This window comes from Grampus griseus, assembly GCF_964374135.1.
Source record: "Grampus griseus genome assembly, chromosome: 7".
Lineage (NCBI taxonomy): Eukaryota > Metazoa > Chordata > Mammalia > Artiodactyla > Delphinidae > Grampus > Grampus griseus.
The window spans coordinates 60,435,460-60,457,357 of record NC_139001.1 but is presented as its reverse complement, the minus strand read 5'-3'; the positions used below and the strand labels follow the sequence as shown (position 1 = coordinate 60,457,357).

The 21,898-nt window shown below is 36.8% G+C and overlaps 1 protein-coding gene across 2 annotated transcripts in view; it reads right to left on the bottom strand.

Moving 5' to 3' along the window:
* The window catches only part of SLC25A12 (solute carrier family 25 member 12), a 90,515-nt gene that overhangs the window by 32,939 nt on the left and 35,678 nt on the right, over window positions 1-21,898 (bottom strand). For both annotated transcript variants that reach the window (XM_082658985.1, XM_082658986.1), the window contains 5 exons: window positions 20,400-20,539; window positions 9,885-10,031; window positions 7,589-7,727; window positions 6,820-6,913; window positions 5,159-5,243 (listed from right to left, as the gene is read on the bottom strand). In XM_082658985.1, the coding sequence (XP_082515111.1) occupies window positions 5,159-5,243; window positions 6,820-6,913; window positions 7,589-7,727; window positions 9,885-10,031; window positions 20,400-20,539 (605 nt within the window). The remainder of the gene's footprint in view (window positions 1-5,158; window positions 5,244-6,819; window positions 6,914-7,588; window positions 7,728-9,884; window positions 10,032-20,399; window positions 20,540-21,898) is intronic.

The window sequence follows — 21,898 nt, the reverse complement described above, 5'->3', positions numbered from 1 at the left end:
AGCAAAATAAGCTTAGGGAAAATAAAATTCTTTTGTCTGCAAATCACATCTATGAATTTAATATGCCTGAATTTGAATTCCATACTCTTGGCCTCATAAAACAAGATTAAAACCCAAAGCTGTGACGATATATACTTTTTTCTCAGTGAGAGGTGAGGTTAAATTGTGTTAGAGACTGTAATAAGTCTTTAATTCTAATACTTTAAATGAGGTAAATGGCTAATAAATACATAAATAAAACTAGTATAGAAACCCAATCTCCTCCTTTTTGAGAACAGATTTCCATTTATGGTAAAACTATTGCAGATGACAGAGGTTAAAAGTTCCAAAAAAAAGAAAAGAGTAAGTGGATTGTAACGCTTTCTCTTTACTCATGAAAACAAAGTTCTCAAGAAGGTCCATTAGAATGCAAAACACACAAAGAGACAAACTCCTATTTGTCTAAGAAATGCTATATAGAAAACAGAGAGAAAAATCATTCTAATAATGTTCTGATAGAACCCAAGCCAGCTTATATTCCAAAAGTTCTTTGTGTGAGTGGTCTGTAGCTTGAATGTAATTTCCCATAGAAACAAAACTTTAAAAAAAAAGTATTTATATGCCCAAGCAGGTCCATCATAGATAATTTACCCCATATAGTTGAAAAAGCAATTACGTGGTATACAGTAAAGAAAAAAAAAGAAGTTTCCTACCCATTCTCACATTGGGCTAGATAGAATTGGTCTTTAACCTCCAAAGCACTTCATGCTTCAAAAATGTCACATCCTCTTCTCTCTGCAACTCACCTCCTTTTATTTAACCCATTTTACCCAATTAAAAATTTCCAATTTTCTCACTGGTCATCTCTATACCACAACATATTTACCCATTCTACTATGGACACTTACTGCAAATAATGCTGCTATATACATTGTTGCATGTTCCTTTTAATCAACATATGTACTTATTCCTGTTAGGGACTACACCTGGGAGAGGAACTGTCAGGTCACAGGATATATGTCTCTTCAATTGTAGCTGATACTCCCAAATAGTTTCCAAAGTTGTGATGCCAGAAGTTTCTGACAGTTCCCATTCCTCCACCTCCTAAACAACACTTGCCATTGTCAGAGTATAATATCGGCCAATCTGGATAGTATAAAACAGCATCTAATTGTAGTTTTAATGTGTATTTTTTTCTGTTTACTAATGATGCTGAACTAACTTCCCATCCCCTCCCCTCCCCTCCTCTTCCCTTCCCCATTTGGATATCTTCTATCTTTCCCTTTTGTGCAGCCTGTCTTTTCACCCTTTCAGTGATATGTTTTAATCAACAAAGGTTCTTAAATTTAGTGAAGTTCAAGTTATTAATCGTTTTCTTTATGACAGGTATTTTGTGCCCTGTTTGTGAAATCTTTGCTTATCTCTCGATTATGAATATAATCTCCTATGTTATCTTCTCTAAGCTCTCAAGTTTAGAACATCCCAACTGGAACGTACTTTTGTGTATGGTATGGGGTGAGAATTTTTTTTTCTATATGATATATATCAGTCATAATTAAAAAAAAAATACAACGTAGAATTTCAGCCAGCACAAAAATTTTAAAAGCAAAACATTTCAGGCAATAAAGAAGAAAATACAAAGATATAATTCTTCCTCACTTCCCATCCCCTTCCACCTAAGGAAAGTGGATGAAGGTGGATGAAGGAGTTGTGTCATGTCTATATTTGAGCCCAACTTGGAGTTTGCTCAGATAGCTTTCTCGTATTTAACAACAATAACAACAACTGTAATAGCAGTTAACATTTATTGCATGCTTACTAGGTGTAAGTGCATTATCTCATGTAATTCTCACAATAACCCTATGAGATGGATACTACTGTCTCTTCTTAATAAATGAGGAAACTGAGAAAGGAAAGATGTTACATAATCAGTCCCCAAGTTCTTAACCTCTGCCTCTCTCATAACTTCTATTTCTGAACTCACAGATTCTCCATCATGCATATGTGCTTTCATAACAACTTTCATAGATTGAGATAACAACAAAACATGCCTTCCTTCCTATTTTTTTTTTTTTGTTGTTGTTTTTGGGTTTTTTTTTGCGGTACACGGGCCTCTCACTGTCGTGGCCTCTCCCGTTGCGGAGCACAGGCTCCGGACGCGCAGGCCCAGTGACCATGGCTCACAGGCCCAGCCGCTCCGTGGCATGTGGGATCTTCCTGGACCCGTGTCCCCTGACTCGGCAGGCGGGCTCCCAACCACTATGCCACCAAGGAAGCCCCTTCCTATTTTTTATCTAAGTTTCAAGTGAATTCCTATAGAGGAACACTCTACATACAAAATGTAAATAATCATGTATTCATATTTGGTAGTATAGAAAAAATAAGAGAATCAAAAATGTCTTCTGAAAGTGACACGGAAACAGTTATGGTTAGCACTAATGTAATTCTGTGGCTTAGAGAATTTTAAAAGACAAGTCAGTCACTAAAATTGAAGTCTATATGGCTGCCTTAGAATGCCTCATAAATCTAAAATACGTTAACTGAAAAAACCTGTTTCTAGATTGAAAACTGCAGAAACTTTATTACTTTGTTCGCTATAATAACTTAGGCATATTTTTATATTATTCTACTTGGGTCCTAGCCTATATTCCTTACATAGCTTTTAATGCTACAAGGAAAAAGGAAGATACACTAAAATTTTTGAAAAAGAAAAAAAAATCTATTGATTCACATAACTTTTACAGAATGCAAGAACTTAAAGGATTCTTAGAAATATCTGCAGGTACTAATTTTACTAAATGAGAAAGTGAGGCCCACAGAAACTTGTACCAGATGCCAAGGACAGTAAAGGTCAGAATTACAATGGATATAACTGGGGATATTAACTTGAATCCCTCTTAAATAATCTTCATAAATCTATTTCTATGAAATTCTAAAAATTATTTGACTTCGAGTTTTATTTTCCCAGGTGTTGTTTTTACCCTAATTTACAGGGAAAAAACAGATTTAAAATCTTCATTTTATTTCTCTATTCCTAACCCTCAGCAATAAGACTACCCAATCTAGCTGATATGTGAAAGGAAAAATAATACAGTCTCTGACCTTCCTCCTTTGAGACCAATGTAAGAACACCCAGGATCTCTACATGCTCTCTGGAGACTGCAGATCCCTGTGCCATCCTACTGTTAGAGAAAAGGCAGAGAAGGCACTCTACCACCATCCTGGATGCCAATCAGAAACAAAGGGTAAGAAGAGTTAGTAGTGGTTTTTATCACTGCCCATTTTCTAAGTATCTGACAAGAGCTTTGAGGCCATCCATGCCAGCATAAAAAGCACCCGTGCTGCCACTGAAGGCAAATCATCTTCGAATCTGTCTTCAAAACAATTTCCAACAGTATCAGAATTACATCACCTTCCTAAGGAATCAGAAATATGAGCGACACAGACTTAGGGCGCCAAAGATTACAAAAGTAACTTTCATTTATGGCCTCCAGGAAAATCGCTAGGGGCAAGAAAGGCAGGTAAAACAAAAAAGAGTGGCAGAAAGGCTTAGAAAGGAGGAAATGAGTGGGTTTTTTTAATTCATCACATTGTTTTTAATAAGCTAAATGAGATATTCCCCAGTTACAAATATTAAGGACACCCCCAAGGAAAGCTCTATTAATAGACCTGTAACACTAAAAAGTATCTCCTTTTGAAATGCAATTTTTCAAACTTCAAGAATAAATTTTTATAAATGTGTACAATATATGAAATTAAATTCAGTAAGAACTCTTTAAATATTTCAATACATCTCAAATTTTAAATAATTTTATTAAATTTTACTATAAATCAATGAATTGGAATAAATCCATCTATTTTTTTTAAAGGATCTGAGAACGTGTAACGAAAAGAAACTCTGATGTCAGCAGATAAGAGTTTTTTGCTACTAAAGAGGGTAAATCACAGTGGGTTACAGATATATTTTAATTTACACACACCAAGCAAAGTATTAACATAAAATGCAGATATAAAAGCAATTATTTTCCATTTTCAATTTACTTACCTGACTACAAAAGTTCTTGTTTATTTTACAAAGAAAAGCTGGAAATTCTAATTCGTTTCAGAGGCAGAACCATCGTTCCATGGAGTTCAAGTAGAAGAAAGATTTGCTACTGAAACTTCCCACAGTGAACCACACTTAAATACCTAGATCTTTCACTAGCACATGTGGCTATTCAACAGTGTGGTAGCAGTAAAGAAAAAGCAGACTTGGTCTCTTTCCATGGCATGCCCATGTAGCTTTCTTCTCTCTCTTCTTGTCTCCTGTCTTCATTCCCCCTCTCCCCACACCCTCTCCATCTCTCCTAGCCTCAAAGGGCATCACAGTCTCCTAAAGAATCATGAGGGACACAGGTCTCATGTGTATTAGACAAGGACTAGCCCTCCTATAACCCTCACCATCCCCCGCAACCAAAACTATACGACCATTGCTGCAACTGAGGCTTCCTCAGTTGCTCCAGAAGTAGGGCTTCAGTTTAAATCAGATTTTTAAAAAACTGCTCCATTCCAATATTCAAGGTAATATCATGGGGTTTATTTTCCTACCAAGACAGTATTTTTGAAACCAGAAATAAGACTGCATTAACTTTATAGGACTCAGAGCTATTGTTTTTCTCACTCAAACAAAAAACTAATATTATCAAAAATGTAATAATAATCAAGGTTTTCCTTCTGATTCATTAATTAGATAGTTTTCCTGTGTTACTGTTGTAATCTATAAGACACATTCTCAGTGAAAGATTTATTTCAGTAAAGGAATGTTTTGTATTTTAAAAACCCTATAAATATCAGTTTAATGATACAAAATGAACTTAACACTTATCTTTCAATGTCACTAGACAAATGAAAGGAAAAAACTGCTACTCCTAGGGGGTGGGAAGCCAAGCCCATGTATGTCTGCACTCTTATTTTCCTCATCTTAATAAGCTAAAAGAAAAAACCACAAACATAAATCTAGTTGCTCCATAAAATATTCTGGGAGGGTAAGGGTAAAAGTTCTATAAAGGTAGTCTTTGAGCTAAGTAAAGTCTTTCTGTAAAGCAGTTTTTAATTTTCATAGATTCAGGAGCCTGAGGCTGTCATGTACATATTACTTCGGCATTTTTGAAGGTGATTCTGTTTATGAGACTCCTCCTACCTGTCTCTGAAGTTCTGCCAGGTTGTAAGGTAAGGCCGCCTCAGCCAATGGGGCTATTCTCTCAATATCTGCCAAAGTCAAGCGCCTTCAGGCAAAAACACAGGAAAGAAAGAACTGTTAGATACCAACAAACTCCTCATACTAAGATCATCTTTCTTCAGAAAAAAAGGGGGTAAAACGAACTATGGTTTAAAAGTAGTATTTCTCTATGCACACAGATCATTTTAGTGAGAGAAATAAAAAAAACTTCAGACGCTGCTTGTCACACGAAAAGCAAAAGACTCTAAAGAAATAATGTGGAGTACACAAATTTAATGACTCCAAAGACAGATAATAAAATTAAAGAAATAATTCTTGCCAGAAGCAAAGTATAAACATTGACAGTTCATACACACATGCATTAAATATGCAGAAGTGCAAAGTCTCTTGAGAAGGATAAAAATAAGTGATAAATACCGGTTGTCTTTAAGGGGAAAAGGGAGAAGGGTAGAAGGGAAACATTTTTACGGCATGCTCTTTTAAACTCTTAAGAGTTTTGAACTACGCGAATGCACTACTGTTTCAAAGAAATTTTACTTTAAAATAAGTACATTCCCTGAACTGGCTAGTACATCACGTCAGATCCAGTTTTGAGAAGCACTTTTTGAAAGCGTTTATTATCATGGAGGTATAATACCTTTGCTAAAAATGTGAATTCTAGATGGATGAGACATGGCCTGATAGTTCATGTCAATCACCAAAGACAGGCTGGCTTATCCAGTCTCATCTCCAGCTCAACAATTCATTATGTAGCAGGAAGGTAATAAATCATCTATGTACACTCAACTTCTATTAGTCTTCAGTTCTAGGGTTAAAACCCATTTTTTCAGATATGCCTACACTTAAGTAACTACTACAGGTGACTAATAAAATCTGATCACTTAGCAGATCACACAGGTCCTACTGGTGCCCAAAGACAAGGGTTTTTCATCTGGATTTGCAAGAGATTTTGCAAATTAAATACTCTCTATGTGCTTTGGGTTTTCTCAATCAATAAAACAGAGGCATAAAACATCTGAGCTTAACTATGATGATAATGTCACAGGCATATTTCAAGAAAATGATACTCTCCAACACAAAATGGTATACACTGTTTAGTAAAATCCCCATTCACAATGAATCAAAAAGATTATAAGATTCCTGAACATGTACTTCAATTTATTTTAAATTTAGGCAGATGTCCACAAATCACTAAAAATTCCTAACACCTCTAGAGTCCAGATTAAATCAATTTTTCTGTCCCTCTCTTACTTTTTGTCACTTCCCTCTCCCCCTCCTCTATCATTTTTCTTCCTTTCCCGTTTCCCTCTCTCACACCTTACTCCCTTTCAACCCCTTACTCCCTTTCTTTTCACCCTCTCTCTCCATTTCTTCCCTCCCTTTTTGCTTCCCCTCCTCTCTCTTTTTTCCCCTCTTGTCCTCTTTCCCTTTCCCTCCCTCCATCTCCCCCTATCTTTAGTCTGTCTTCATCTGTCTCTCCTTCCTCCCCTGTTTCTCTTATCTGTCTATCTCTCTTTCTTGAAATGTATATACTGAATAAACTATTGTTTAAAAGAACACCACTGCTTCACGTTAAAATAACTGTCCTAAAAAATATCATGAAGAATTATTGGAATAGTTACCCTGTAGCATTATATAAGTCTGCAAGCTGGTACAGGATATCAATTTCTAGTGGGGTGACTTGTCCATAGCGTATGGCACTCTGGGCAAATTCCTCTGGAAGAAAAAGAAAATATTTTAAAATCTTAAAAGATTCTTAACATATAACAAACTTCTACCTTAACCAACTACTATCTGAAAGCTAAAAACATTTCAGTATTATTTTAAAAGGCTAAAACTGAATTTCAATGTCTAAGTTCAATTATATAGAAATAACCACAAAAGTATGAAAGGTGGCAAAAGATAAAATGTTAAGATGATGAAACAGTAAAAGCAGATAAAGATAAATTAGCTTCAGAGATAAAACAATCTCTTTAGGATCCTCTCTCTTGTCTTGTTTATTTGATTTGGTCTCCAGAGTTACAAGACAAAAGAATTGGCTCTTCTCCAGTCACCTAAAACTTCCCACTACAATTCAGCAAAAGGAGTAGGCTTGCCCATCTTTCTGTGGCAACTCCTTCCTCATACAAACAAGCCACTGCCACTAACCTGTTTGACAGACTGGGCCAAGGTTCTTTTCAAAACTGTCAAAGCCACTTTTCCATTCCTGACCTCAGCATCCCATTAAATCCACCTGAACTTCTGGAGACCATTATGACCCAAGTGAAGCATACATACATGGTAACATACTTTCTAGATCTGGCTTCAGAGTAGTAAACTTAGACCAACCTCATTCCCTAGATAAAGTGAAAATGCTGAGATTCGAATCAACGTATATTTTAAAAATCTTACCCTTTGTGACTTCAACATCTTTCCTTGTGCCAGCTAGAGTGCTATATATCTTACGAACAAGCTCCATGTTATTCAGTAAGGAGTTAAATGCATTGAAGTACGAGAAGCTAACCTGGTGTGAGATACTTCCTCCAGCTGCCTAGGAAATGACAACACAGAAAGTTAAACAAACAAACAAAACCAAAAAAATACATTTATGGACACTGAACTTTTCTCAAAGAATCCAAAGGAGTCTTCATTACTAAAATGATTAACAGCCAGTCCATAAATACAAGGAAGGTATCGTGCTAAAACACTGTCAGTGTGTTTCATGCCCTCAAGGAAGTCTATGTAATTTAGGTGTTAAGGAAGAAAGCAACATCTGGAAGTTGGACTTCATGGTTCATCTACCTATAAGGTCAAAAACAACAAATACAATTATCACATATCAAAACCAATGCTTATTTAAACAGGATTTTCAAGACCTTCAACTATGGAACTCCTGCTAGTTCTGGATAATCCAAACCTCAATGTACAATATAAGGAGCATTTTTTAAACTTGCTTTTTTCCCCACACACATATACAAAAACCAGTGGTAACTTTAAATTTTAAGACTATTTCACTATGTCAACTCTCCTAATCTTTTCCTTTTTAAGCTTATTGTTATAGTTAAGATATAAAACGTCCATGCTAGGTTCTGAATCTCTATCACAAAAGGTACAACTACCAAAAGCTCCAAAAGATGTAGAGAAAATCTAGGGATATAAATCATGTCTTTAGTAGAATAGCGCTAAAGAGGCTCTCTCATGCCTGGGGAAGGATGGGGGACAATGTGGCCTTCATTACCTCTACAGGGTGAGGAAGTAATTTCTCCCTCTGTCCAACACTTGGACATAGACTCAAAAGTGAATATTTTTCGTAGCTTGCAAAAGCCTAATTTCTAAGCCAAGAGGCAGAGGAACCCAGATGATTAAAAACATTCTCTATTAAAAACTCAAAAGAAATACTCATAGAAATACCAGTGTGACAACCTTAATCATAAAGGTCTACGTTAAGGACAGTATAGGTAATGCTGGGCATACGTTCCCACCCCCACCATCCCTCACACACATGCATTAACCTAAATATATATGATATTTGTATTAGCCTGAATTTGGATACCAGCGACCCAAACGCCAGACTCAAATTATTTAACACATTCCTCCAGAAATTGAGACGGCATTTGGTAAACTGAGGCTGTAACAAGTCTATCTAACCCAACTGGAAAAGATTAGATGGGTCCCCTCACCCCAAGGCACTGAGTCCTTCTCTCTAGGATTTTCTTTCCTTCTTCCCTCCTTCTCTCCCTTTCTTTCTTTCCTTCCTTTCATTTTTTGGCTGGGGTACGAGGTGAGGGTAGGGGAGTGGGAGATGAGTGTCAAGGAGGTGAAATGTGTAGGAGAAAGTGACATGCTCCATGTTCAAATTCACTGAAGAAAAAGAACAGAAGTTGATCTTTCTACCCCCGGTCTGAATAAGGGATAATGATCTTCAGCTGAAACAACAAAAGCACTCATTGGCTTCCCTCCATTTAAAACAAGCAGCAATCAAAAACTTATACATAAGTACAACACATGAACAAGAAAACTGATAAGTGAGGACAGTTTCACCATTCTTTGTGAGGAAGTGGATGACATCAGTTTGCTATTGGTCCAGATGATTGCTTTACAGAGATTAGCAGTGTAGAGAACAAAAAACTGTCTGGTCCATGCAGACTGAATGCACAGGTGAAGGGGCAGAGAGAGGAGTGAGCCACAGAAGCTAACGCCCACATATTTCCTCCATACCTTCTGCCACAGCCATGGTTATTAAAACAGTGTAGAGGCCAGTGATGATCCCTCTAGCAAACAGCACCCTGCTGGCAACAAAGGAAGGAGCCATCCTTATAGCAAGGCTTTGGGAGCCTGGTGGGATGGAAAGAGGCCACAGGTGAAGGCAGTAGTGTCTGAGCGAAGTACTGCCCACTGGAAAAAGTAATTGCACACCCTTGTCTACAAACTCCCCTGTTTTCTTTAGGGGGACTCTGTAAATGGAAATAAACAATTTGGAAATACATGAGAGCAAGATGGTGGTGCTGAAAAAAGCAGCTATGATCTGGGGAAAGACTATTCACTATCACCCCCACCACCACCTCCCTTACACACACCTGTTTACCTACTACCAACCAAGCATAAAGTTGGAATAGTTGAGAGTGAGACAGGCCCAGGGATGCAATCCAGGACAATGGTTTCAAAGGTTTAAGGAAACAGAAAGTTGAAGTGGTTGCTTTTTACTTACTGAAACTAAGTTCTCCTCCACAAAGGGAGTAAGCATGTGAGACCGAATGGTAACCATGATGTCACTGAAATCCAGACCAGAAATCATGCCACTTTTGCTTTTGTCTTTCAGTGCAAAGGCTTGTCTTGCATGTTCCAATTGTAGTTCCTGGAGGGAAAGTTAGAAATGGGGCCTTAGGTTAACTAAAGCACATCCCGAGTGTATGTTTTAGAAAAGAAGGATAGACATCCTTCCCCTACATGCATTTACTACAAAAATGAACAATATACAGCTCTGAATGTACAACAAAACTCTTCATTTTTTTTTAAAAAGCACGTTTTCCTGAAAATATACTACATGTTACTCCTCAGGAAAAGTGAATCACAGAATGTCAATAAAGAAAAGGAAGGAAAAACAACCTTTGTTTACTTGAGAAGTTTTCATCACTGAAAACTTTTCAGAGTATCTTTTCAGTGCTTTAAGTTCTACCTTTAAAATAACTAGTAACTCTCCTGCTTGAAGGCATTCTTATCATCCAAGAGTACTTTCTGAATTACAGCTGGCTCTCCACATCCGAGGGTTCCGCATCTGCAGATTCAACCAACTGAAGCTTGAAATTCTAACGTGAAAGTTATGAATAACAAACTGCATAAATAGTGTTCAGCTAACACTCCGTGTGGCTTTGAGTGATACTCATAAACTGTAGAACAATACAGAAGATCTCTGAACTTTTAAACTACTGGGCAGCTGACTTTTGTAATAGGTGATATCAAAAAAAAAGGTGCTAGTAATACCCTAAGGACTATATAAAAGTCAAAATTTAGAGCATTTCTGCCCTGAGGACATATGACATAATCCAAATAAATCTGTTATCACAACATAATAATAGTGCTATTAGATGTCATTTTCACACTATTTGCAACTCCGGAAATAATATTCCTATCTAAATATATAAATATTATTCACAAAGTGAAATACTGTAATTTAATATTGTAAATATTGTAATGGCAATTTGCATTGCCATTCATTTATAAAAGCCTACAAATCAATGTTGATTTACCCTTTTCTGACATTTAAAATAGCTTTTGATAGAAGTTTCACCCTTTTACTAATTAATTATATTTTTCTATACCTCAATAGTAATTCAAAGACATTAAAATTGCCTTAGCAGGTGTTTGTCTCATAATTCATTAAGTTATACATTTGTTTTATATGGTTTTCTGTATTTGCATGATATTTAACAATAAAACAAGTTTCTAAAATATTTTTTCTTAGCAGGTTGATAGGCTAGAGACAAGTATATCAAACCTACTAAATCTTTCAATAATCTTAACTTTAAAAAAATTTAATAACAACATTGTGGAAAACATCTAAACATTTTAACATCCATCATCACACATGTAAATATTTGAATTTGAAATATTTATAAATATTCAAATATTCTATTGGTCTTGAAAAGACCAACAGAAGTAGAGAAACTAAAAGTCAACTGGTAAAAATGTATGAAAGATAGAGTACAAAATAAACAACCAGCATGATTTGACAAAGTTTTCTTTCCAACCCCTTCTGCTTTTTAAAAATTTCAACTTATTAAGGTATAATTGACAAATAAAATTATAATACATTTAAAGTGTACAATATGATGATTTGATATATGTATATATTGTGCAAGGACTCCCACCATTGAGTTAATTAACACATCCATCACCTCACATATTTACCTTTTTTTTTTGACGAGAGCACTTAAGTTCTACTCTCTCAGCAAATTTCAATTATACAATACAGTATTATCATCAGCATGTTATACATTAGATCTTCAGATCTTATTTATCTTATAACAAAGTTTGTGCCCTTTTTCCAGCCTCTTCCTACTTCTCCCACCCCCTAGACACTATTCTACTCTGTTTCTACATGTACAACTTCTGTTTTTTAATTCTACATGTAAGTGATACCATGGAGTGTTTGTCTTTCTATGTCTGGCTTATTTCACTTAGCATAATGCCCTCCAAGTTCATCCATGTTGCTGCAAACGAGAGAATTTCCTTTTTTTTAAGTTGAAAAATATTCCATTGTATGAATGTGGAATAATATACGTATATATATACATACACACACACACACACACATATATATACACACACCACATTTTCTTTATCCATTCTTTTGTCAATGGACACTTAGGTTGTTTCTACACCTTGGCTACTGTGATAATGCTACAATAACACAGGAGTACAAAAAAAAAAGTAAACACAGGAGTACAGATAATCTCTTTGAGATGACGATTTTATTTCCTTTGGATATATACTCAGAAGTAGGACTGCTGGATCACAGTAGCTCTATTTTAACCTCCTGAGGAACTTCCATACTGTTTTCCATAATAGCTGTACCAGTTTACTTTCCCATCAATGGTGTACACAGGTTCCCTTTCCTCCACATCCTTGACAACATTTGTTGTCTTTGGTCTTTTTAGTAACAGACATCCTAACAAGTACAAGGCGATATTTCATTGTGGTTTTGATTTGCATTTCCCAGATGATTAGCAATGCTAAGCAACTTTTCATGTACCTGTTGGCCATCTATATGTCTTCTTTGGAAAAATGTCTATTGTGGTCCCTTGCCCATTTTTTAATTGTGTTTTAATTTGTTTTGCTACTGAGTGGAATGAGTTCCTTGTATATTTTGGATATTGACCCCTTATCAGATATGTAGTTTGCAAATATTTTCTCCCATTCCATAGCTTGCCTTTTCTTTTTGTTGATTGTTTCCTTTGCTGTGCAGCTTTTCAGTTTGATGTAGTCCTACCTGTTTATTTTTGCTTTTGGTTATTTTATTTTTTAATTTGATGTCAAATTCAAAAAATCATTGCCAAGATTGAAGTCAAGGAGCTTACTCTCTCTGTTTTCTTCTAGGAGTTTAAAGTTTCAGGTCTTACGTTCAAGTTTTTAATCCATTTTGAGTTGATTTTTGTATATGGTTTAAGACAGGAGTCCAGTTTCATTCTTTTGCCTGTGGCTGTCCAGTTTTCCCAACACCATTTATTAAAGAGACTATCCTTTCTCCACTGTGTATTCTTGGCTCTTCTGTCAAAAATTAATTGACCATATACGCATGGGTTTATTTCTGGGCTCTCTATTCTGTTCCACTGAGCTGCGTCTGCTTTATGACAATGTCATACTATTTTGAATACTATACCTTTGCAATATAGTTTGAATTCAGGAAGTGTGATGCCTCCAGCTTTGTTCTTTCTCAACATTACTTTGGCTGTTTGGGGTCTTTTGTGGTTCCATACAAATGTGAGGATTGTTTTTTCTATTTCTGTGAAAAACGCCTCTGGAAGTTTGATAGGGATTGCAATGAATCTACAGATCACTTTGGTAGTATGGACATTTTAACAATATTAACTCTTCCAATCCATGAACACAAAATATCTTTCTATTTATGTCTTCTTCAATTTCTTTCATCAATGTCTTATAGTTTTCAGTTTACAGATCTTTTACTTCCTTAAATTTATTCCTGTTTTCTTCTTTTTAATGTTATTGTAAATGAGATTGTTTTCTTAATTTCTCTTTCCAATAGTTTCTTGTTAGTGTACTGAAATGCAACTCATTTTTTTTTTTTTTTGCGGTACGCGGGCCTCTCACTGTTGTGGCCTCTCCCGTTGCGGAGCACAGGCTCCGGAGGCGCAGGCTCAGCAGCCATGGCTCAGGGGCCCAGCCGCTCCACGGCATGTGGGATCTTCCCGGACCAGGGCATGAACCTGTGTCCCCTGCATCGGCAGGTGGACTCTCAACCACTGCGCCACCAGGGAAGCCCACAACTCATTTTTGTATACTGATTCTATATCCGACAATTTTCCTGAAGTCATTTATTAGGTCTAATAGTAAAGTAAAGTCTTTAGGGTTTTCTACATATATTATGTCCCCTACAAGCAAGGACAATTTTAATTTTAATTAATTTAATTAACTTAATTTTAATTTTTCTCTTCCCAACTTGGAAGCCTTTTATTTCTTTTTCTTGTCTAATTGCTCTAAGGACTTCCATTACTTTTTGAATAACAGTGGCAACAGTGGACATCCTTGACTTGTTCCTGATCTTAGAGAAAAGGCTTTCAGCTTTTCACTACTGAGTATGATGTTAGCTGTGGACTTGTCATCTACAGCCTTTATTATGCTGAGGTATATTCCATCTACACCTAATTTAAGAGTTTTTATCATGAAAGGATCTTGAATTTTGTCAAATGCTTTTTCTGCATCTATATCTATTGAGATGATCATGATTTTTATCCTTCATTGTAGTGTATTAATGTGGTGTATTAGCATATGTTGAACCATCCTTGCATCTCAGGAATTAAGTCCCACTTGATTATTGTATATGATCCTTTTAGTATACTACTGAATTCAGTTTGCTAATATTTGGTTGAGAATATCTGCATCTATCTTCATCAGGGATACTGACTTGTAATTTTATTGTAGTGCCCTTGTCTGGCTTTGGTATCAGGGTAATACTGATCTTGTACAATGAATTTGGAAGACGTATACCCTCCTATTTTTTGGAAGAGTTTGAGAAGGACTGATATTAATTCTTCTTAAAATGTTTGGTAATATTCATCAGTGAAGCCATCTGGTCCTGGACTTTTCTTCATTAAGAGGTTTTTGTTTACTGATTCAATCTCCTTGCTAGTAACTCGTCTGTTCAGAGTTTCCATTTCTTCATGATTCAGTCTTGGTAGGTTGTATGTGTCTAGGAATTTATCCATTTCTTCTAGGTTTTCTCATTTGTTGGTGTATAACTGTTTATAGTAGTTTCTTATGATCTTTATCAGTTGTAAGGTCTTCTCTTTCATTTCTGATTTTATTTGAGACTTCTTTTTTTCTTAATCTAGCTAAATGTTTGTCAGTTTTGTTTATTTTTTCAAAAAACCCATTCTTGGTTTCATTGATCTTTTCTACTGTCTTTCTAGTCTCTATTTCATTTATTTCTCCTTTGATCTTTGTTATTTCCTTCTACTGACTTTGGGCTTATTAGTTTATTCTCTTTCAAGTTCCTTGAGGTATAAAGGTAGATTGTTTGAGATTTTTCTTTTTTCTTAATGTAGGTGTTTATCACTATAACCTTCCTTCTTAGAACTGCTTTTGCTACATCCTTTAAGTTTTGGCATGCTGTGTTTCCATTTTCATTTGTCTCAAGGTATTTTTTGATTTTCCTTTTGATTCCTTCTATGAACCATTGATTACTTAGGAGCATGTTGTTCAATCTCCAATTTGTAAATTTTCTCCTCTTCTACTTTAGTCATTCTCCCTAACATACTCCAACTTTCTATCACCTCAGCTCCAACCACATCACCCTTCAAATGAAGCAGGAATTTTTTACCTTTATTTCAACCTTAAAATATGGTTGAAAGTGCTCTCCAAGAAAAGGATATTCCTAAGCAGCATCAGAAGCACACACAGCTCCACTCTATCTTACATAGGCTTTCCCTTCCTCACTCTTTTTTTTCCTCCCTATTTATGCCTTTGTTATGTCTTTGTCTTTTCCATGCACGTCTTAGACTCTCAGAAATATCCAGTGGCAACCATGGGCATGATTAAGCCTTATTAATGACATTAATTCTGAAGAAAAGCAGAATCCTCACTGCAAGAGTAATGCAAGAGTTACGCTGGAAGAACAGATTTTCTATTTTCTATTAGGTCAACAGCTGAAGGACTCCCCTGTATCTTTTAAAGATATATATTTGAAGTATCACATATGAAACTATAGAGTGTATGGGATTGGCTTCCAAATGCTCCAGTAGGGAACAGAGTGGAGAGTATAGATTAAAAAAAGACTGGCCAACATTTAATAATTGTTGAAGCTAGTTGATGGGTACATGGGGATTCATTATACTATTCTATTTTTAAATATATTTGAAGTCTTTCAAAATAAAAAATTAAAATTAAGGACTTCAAAAAGAAGCAACCAGGGCTTCCTTGGTGGCGCAGTGGTTGAGAGTCCACCTGCCGATGCAGGGGACATGGGTTCGTGCCCTGGTCTGGGAAGATCCCACATGCCGCGCAGCGGCTGGGCCCGTGAGCCATGGCCGCTGAGCCTGCGCGTCCGGAGCCTGTGCTCCACAACGGGAGAGACCACAACAGTGAGAGAGGCCCACGTACCGCAAAAAAAAAAAAAAAAAAAAAAAGAAGCAACCAAAGGAAAAACGTTCTGCATATAAAGCTCTCCATTTGTGTAGTATAATCAAAACATCAGGGTAGAATAGATACTGTGATCACGCTAATGAAAAAAACAATACTCTGGACCTATAAAAGATAAAATAAAGATATTCTAAAGAGATAAAAATACTCTAATAAATAAAAGATAAAATAAAATAAATCTGCTTCTAGATTGAAAGGGTGGGAAAGGGAAACTGAGGGAAAGGGTAAATACAGGAAGTTATGTTAAAGCTAAAGATCTTGTGTTTTTAGAAATGCATCTCATCTAACTATGAGATGAAAATAGCAGGGGTTCAGAAATACTGTGGCTTTGGATGAGACTGAACTAGTACATTTAGCTCAGCTGTCTTTCAAATCTCTACTCTTCACTAAAAATCACACTAAAGAATGAAAAACAAAACAATACAGAAACTCAAGGACAAAGAGAACAGAAAAGAAGACAGCAACTACATTTTTAAGATTAGAGGGACTTCCCCAGTGGCATAGTGGTTAAGAATCCACCTGCCAATGCAGGGGACATGGGTTCGAGCCCTGGTCTGGAAGATCCCACATGCCGCAGAGCAACTAAGCCCGTGCGCCACAACTACTGAGCCTGCGCTCTAGAGCCCGCAAGCCACAGCTACTGGGCCCGTGTGCCACAACTACTGAAGCCCGCACACCTAGAGCCCATGCTCTGCAACAAGAGAAGCCGCCGCAAGAAGCCAACACACCACAACGAAGAGTAGCCGCTGCTCACCACAAGTAGAGAAAGCCCAAGCGCAGCAATAAAGACCCAAATCGCCCATAAATAAATAAATTTACAAAAAAAAGATTAGAGGGCAAAAGAGCAAATGGCAACTGGCTTAGCAGGCCCAAGAAAACCAGAAGTGAGGAAAGCAAAAAAGCAATCCAATGTACATGACAGAATTTGCCAAAGACTTGTGAATTGGCTATACTAGTACCCCCAGAAGTAATGGTGAAGGTGGAGCTGAGAACAGGAGGCTTAGACGGAAGCCTGTTTATACAGCAATTAGTTACCTGCTATACTCCACCACAACCAGGCCACTAGCCCTTTCCCAACCCTGGAAGACAACTAGGTGAGTCTAACAGAGGATCTCCGGACTAAGGGAGACCAGGCACAGATGAAAACAGGTAATTAAATGAAAGTCCATCTCCATACTGAATGTTGCAGACCTCTAACCCTTTTGTCTTACTCAGCAACCAGAATATCAAAAGCCAGATCTAGGGCTTCTCTGGTGGCGCAGTGGTTGAGAGTCCACCTGCCGATGCAGGGGACATGGGTTCATGCCCCGGTCCGGGAAGATCCCACATGCCGCGGAGCGGCTGGGCCCGTGAGCCATGGCCGCTGAGCCTGCGCGTCCGGAGCCTGTGCTCCGCAACGGGAGAGGCCACAACAGTGAAAGGCCCACGTACCGCAAAAAAAAAAAAAAAAAAAAAAGCCAGATCTAATACTCCAGATGGGTGGCTAAATCATTATTCTGATTCCCCAATCCAAAGTAAAAGACCTGAACATACAGGCATTAGAGAGTCCCCGGAAAAAGAGCCCAGCCAGAGAACTTTACAGTAAGGTCCAGTTAATAAATCCTGCCATGGACCCAAAGCTCCCAATAAGCCTCAATCTTAATTTTAATATGAGCAGAGGACCAAGAACCATCAGACATAGGAGAAGAGCTACGAACATGAAAAAGAGAGACCCAAACAAAGAGAAGGAAAGTAACTTGACAGAAACAGATACTTTGCAGGGAGAAGAAAATTTAAAAAAAACAAAAAACCCTGCCTCTAATATGTTTGGAGAAGTGAGAGAAAATACTACATCCATGAAAGAAGAACAGTATGCTATTTTTAAAAGAAATATTTAGAAAACCAAAAAGAACTCTTGAAAATTAGAGATACAACAAAAGAAACAATAGAAGGTTCAGAAGGAAAACAGGAGAGAAAAGAAAACTAAAGGATCATACATTTATTATATTTACTAGTTCTAGACAGGAAAAAAAATAGAAGAAAAGTAGAAAGAATATTTTCAAGAATTGAAGTACATAAGCTTTCAAATTAAAAGAGCCCCTGAATGCTCAGCACAATGAATAGAAATAAACTCACATCAAGGAATATCATCATGAAATTTCAAAATGCTGAAAAGAAAAAAATCTTAAAACCCTCCAGAATGGGGAAAAAAAAAAGTTTCAAAACAGAATAAAGATTAGAATGGTATTGGACTGCTCAGTGGCAACACTGGAAGCTAGAAAACAAAAGAGATATATTTTCAAATTAGGAGGAAAATAAATTACTAAAATTCTATACCCTGCCAAACTAAAGGTAATGATAGAGCAGAGGCTTTCATATATCAAGTCTCACAAAAAAATTATTTTACTTTCCTTGGGAAGCCCCTGAATTAAGTATTCTACCAAAAAGAGGGAGCAGGGACTTCCCTCGTGGTCCAGTGGCAAAGAATCCGCCTTCCAATGCAGGTGATGTGGGTTCAATCCCTGGTCGGGGAACTAAGATCCCACATGCCACGGGGCAACGAAGCCCACACACCGCGACTACTGAGCATGCGCGCCTCAGCCAGAGAGCCCGTGTGCCGCAGACTACAGAGCCCATGCACTCTGGACCCCGCGCGCCACAACTAGAGCAAGAAAACCCACATTCCACAACTAAAGAGAAGCCTGCACACCACAACGAGCGCCGCAATGAAAAATCCCACGTGCCGCAACGAAGACCCGACACAGCCAAATAAATAGATCAAATAAATATTTTTTAAAAAAAGAGGAAGCAAACCATAATAAAGGAAGAGATGAAATCCAGTAAATGGGAGGTTCAACATAACAGAAAAGCAGATGGAGTCCCCAGGATGAAGGTGAAGGGAGATCACAAGCTGACAGCTATGTAGTAAGTACAAAGTCCAGTATCAGACAGTTCCAGGAAAATGGTGTAGGGGCTGTGGAAAACAGTCTGGCAGTTCCTCAAAAAGTTAAAAAGTTATGACCCAGTAATCTCACACCTTAGGGATATACTCAAAAGACTTGAAAACAGGTATTCAAAAGCATACATGTATACCAATGTTCATAGCAGCACTATTCATAACAGCCAAAAGGTAAGAACAACCCAAGTGTCCATCAACTAATGAACGGACAGACAAAATATGATATATCCATACAATGGAATATTATTCAGCCATAAAAAGGAATGAAGGACTAATATATGCTACACACAGATAATCCTTGAAAACACTATGCTAAGAAAAAGCCAGACACAAAAATTCATATTGTATAATTCCACTGATATGAAATATCCAGAATAGGTAAATCCATAGACAGAAAGTAAACTGGAGCTAAGGAAAGGCAAGAATGGGGTGTTAGGGCTTCCCTGGTGGCACAGTGGTTGAGCGTCTGCCTGCCGATGCAGGGGACGTGGGTTTGTGCCCCGGTCCAGGAAGATCCCACATGCCGCGGAGCGGCTGGGCCCGTGAGCCATGTCCGCTGAGCCTGCGCGTCCGGAGCCTGTGCTCCGTGGAGACCACAACAGGGAGAGGCCCACGTACAGCAAAAAAAAAAAAAAAAAAAAAAAAAAAAAAAAGAATGGGGTGTGACTGTTTAACTGGTACAGGGTTTTCATCTGGGGTAATGAAAAGGTTTCAGAATTAGAGCTGGTGGTTGCACAACACTGTGAATGTACTAAATTGTGCATTTTCACATGGTTAATTTTATGTTAATTGAACTTTACCTCAAATTTTTTTAAAAAGAAAGCAAGCTCCTGGATTGCTCCAAGAGGATGAAATTGACCAAACACCTACTCTGTTTTAAACATATTAAAATGAGATTTTAGTAACTGAGGCCAAGTCTGAGAATGAATTGGCATTAATATACAGAAAATGAAATAATAAAAATTAGAATCGCTAAGAAAATCATTTTAGTCATGCACAGTGTTTACAAAGTTGTGGTGATTCAAATATGATTACCGATCTAAGCAGAATCATGACATAATTATATGGAGGGAGGGGACAGAAAATGTCCAAGTCTGTGATAGAGAGGGAAAGGTGAAAAAGCTAGCTCCTAATCTTCCATAGTTCAAATTAAATAAAAAATACCTAAAAGTGAAAAATTAAAAAGTACAAGTGCCAGCACATGTTTATTATTTAAAGCTATGAAAGTAAACACCGAAAGAAACAATTACGAGAATTTAAATAAGTTGCCTCTGGGAGTGAGAAATGAAAAATGGGGGTGAAATGCCACAGAGGATTGCTATTTTTTGTAATAAACTAATAAAGCTAAAAGGGAAGGAGATGGAGGAGGAATGGTATATATTTACGCTGGTTATGAAAAACTAAGCTCACCTGAAGAAATTGTGTGAATTCTGTGTAGTTAAGATGCTTCTTCCGATTATGCCCAAAATGCAGCCGGATAAATTCACAGTCCCAGTTAAAAGGGATATGGTGATGAATAGTAGTCTGCCCAAAAATTTCTTTGACATTTTCTTGAAAGGGAAAACAAAAATAAATAAATTATATCTGGAATAAGTAGTTTAGTCCACTGCAATGTTCCTACAGAAAGAAATTAAGAGAAATTTTAAAAGTCAATATTATCTGTTTCTACTAACATTAGCTGCAAAATTTTTTGTGCTCAGAAACCCATGCACAGGAGCACAATTGATACAAAATATAATTTTACAGTTAAGATTGTGTACCATTACATATAAGGCCATGAGATTCTTAATTTCTCTTGATTTAATTTTAATTAGAAAGTGATTTATATCTTGCATTATAAATGGCTGCTACTTTGCATTCCAGTATAAAATCAATAGTGTTTTCCCGGTTCCTCAAGGAGTCGAATTAAGCCCTTTATCAGAAGCATGAATACCTAAATTACAGTATAATGCAATATTTGTCATACTAAGTATGGCTTGATTGAGGCTTGATTATTACATTCACACTAGCCTGAATATGTCTATTGAAGATAGGTATAAGAAATACTATCAAAAGCATATCATTAGCTCAGCAGCAAGCACCTTATTAAAAGCTTCTGATATTGTCAAAAATATGGTCTTGACACAAAGCTACAAGATCCCCATAAAAACCATGATTATTAGTCTCAGCTATTAAAATATTTTAAGATAAGTGAAATTAGTGATTCACTTTTAAGTAAAGAAGGACTAAACACAGTATACTAACTTTTAGATAGGAACCAGTCACACTGTGTAATATACAACCAAAACCCTCTGACAGCTTGTCTTCATGCACTAACAAAGTCATTCACTTTCTTACACCGTTCTACACTTACTATGAAAGTCAATTCACAAATGACTGGTACTTTAACAAGCATAGACTGGATAGACTAATTTAGAAGCTCATGCCAAAAAAAAAAAAAATCGTTAACAAAGTTAAGAAAGCAGGAAGCCCGTTTTACTGATGTCTTAACAAAATTATTTTCAAATTTAAGCCAATTATATTAGTGAAAGGATTTTACTATCTATAGCTATCAATTATACTAAAGAATTAGTAAATACAAGCTTAATGTTTTATAATCTCCAACTATGCTATTTTATCTAATTTCTGCAAATTCTTTGAGTAAGATATAAATCTCATATTGTAAATGGTTTAATGGATTCCCTTTAGTTTTAATATACTTTTTTTTTTTTTTTTTGATAAAAGCATTGCTATGCTGGGGGAGCAGTAGGGAGTGTAAGAATCCTGAACTGGAAATCCTACCAGTCTGGACTCAACATGACAGCTCTGAATAGGTCACAGTGATTAGTCAGTTGGAAGGCGGCATTGGATGTCACTGGGGAGATGGGATTCTCATCTTTTCTTTCAAATGGAATGTAGCATTTATTTCT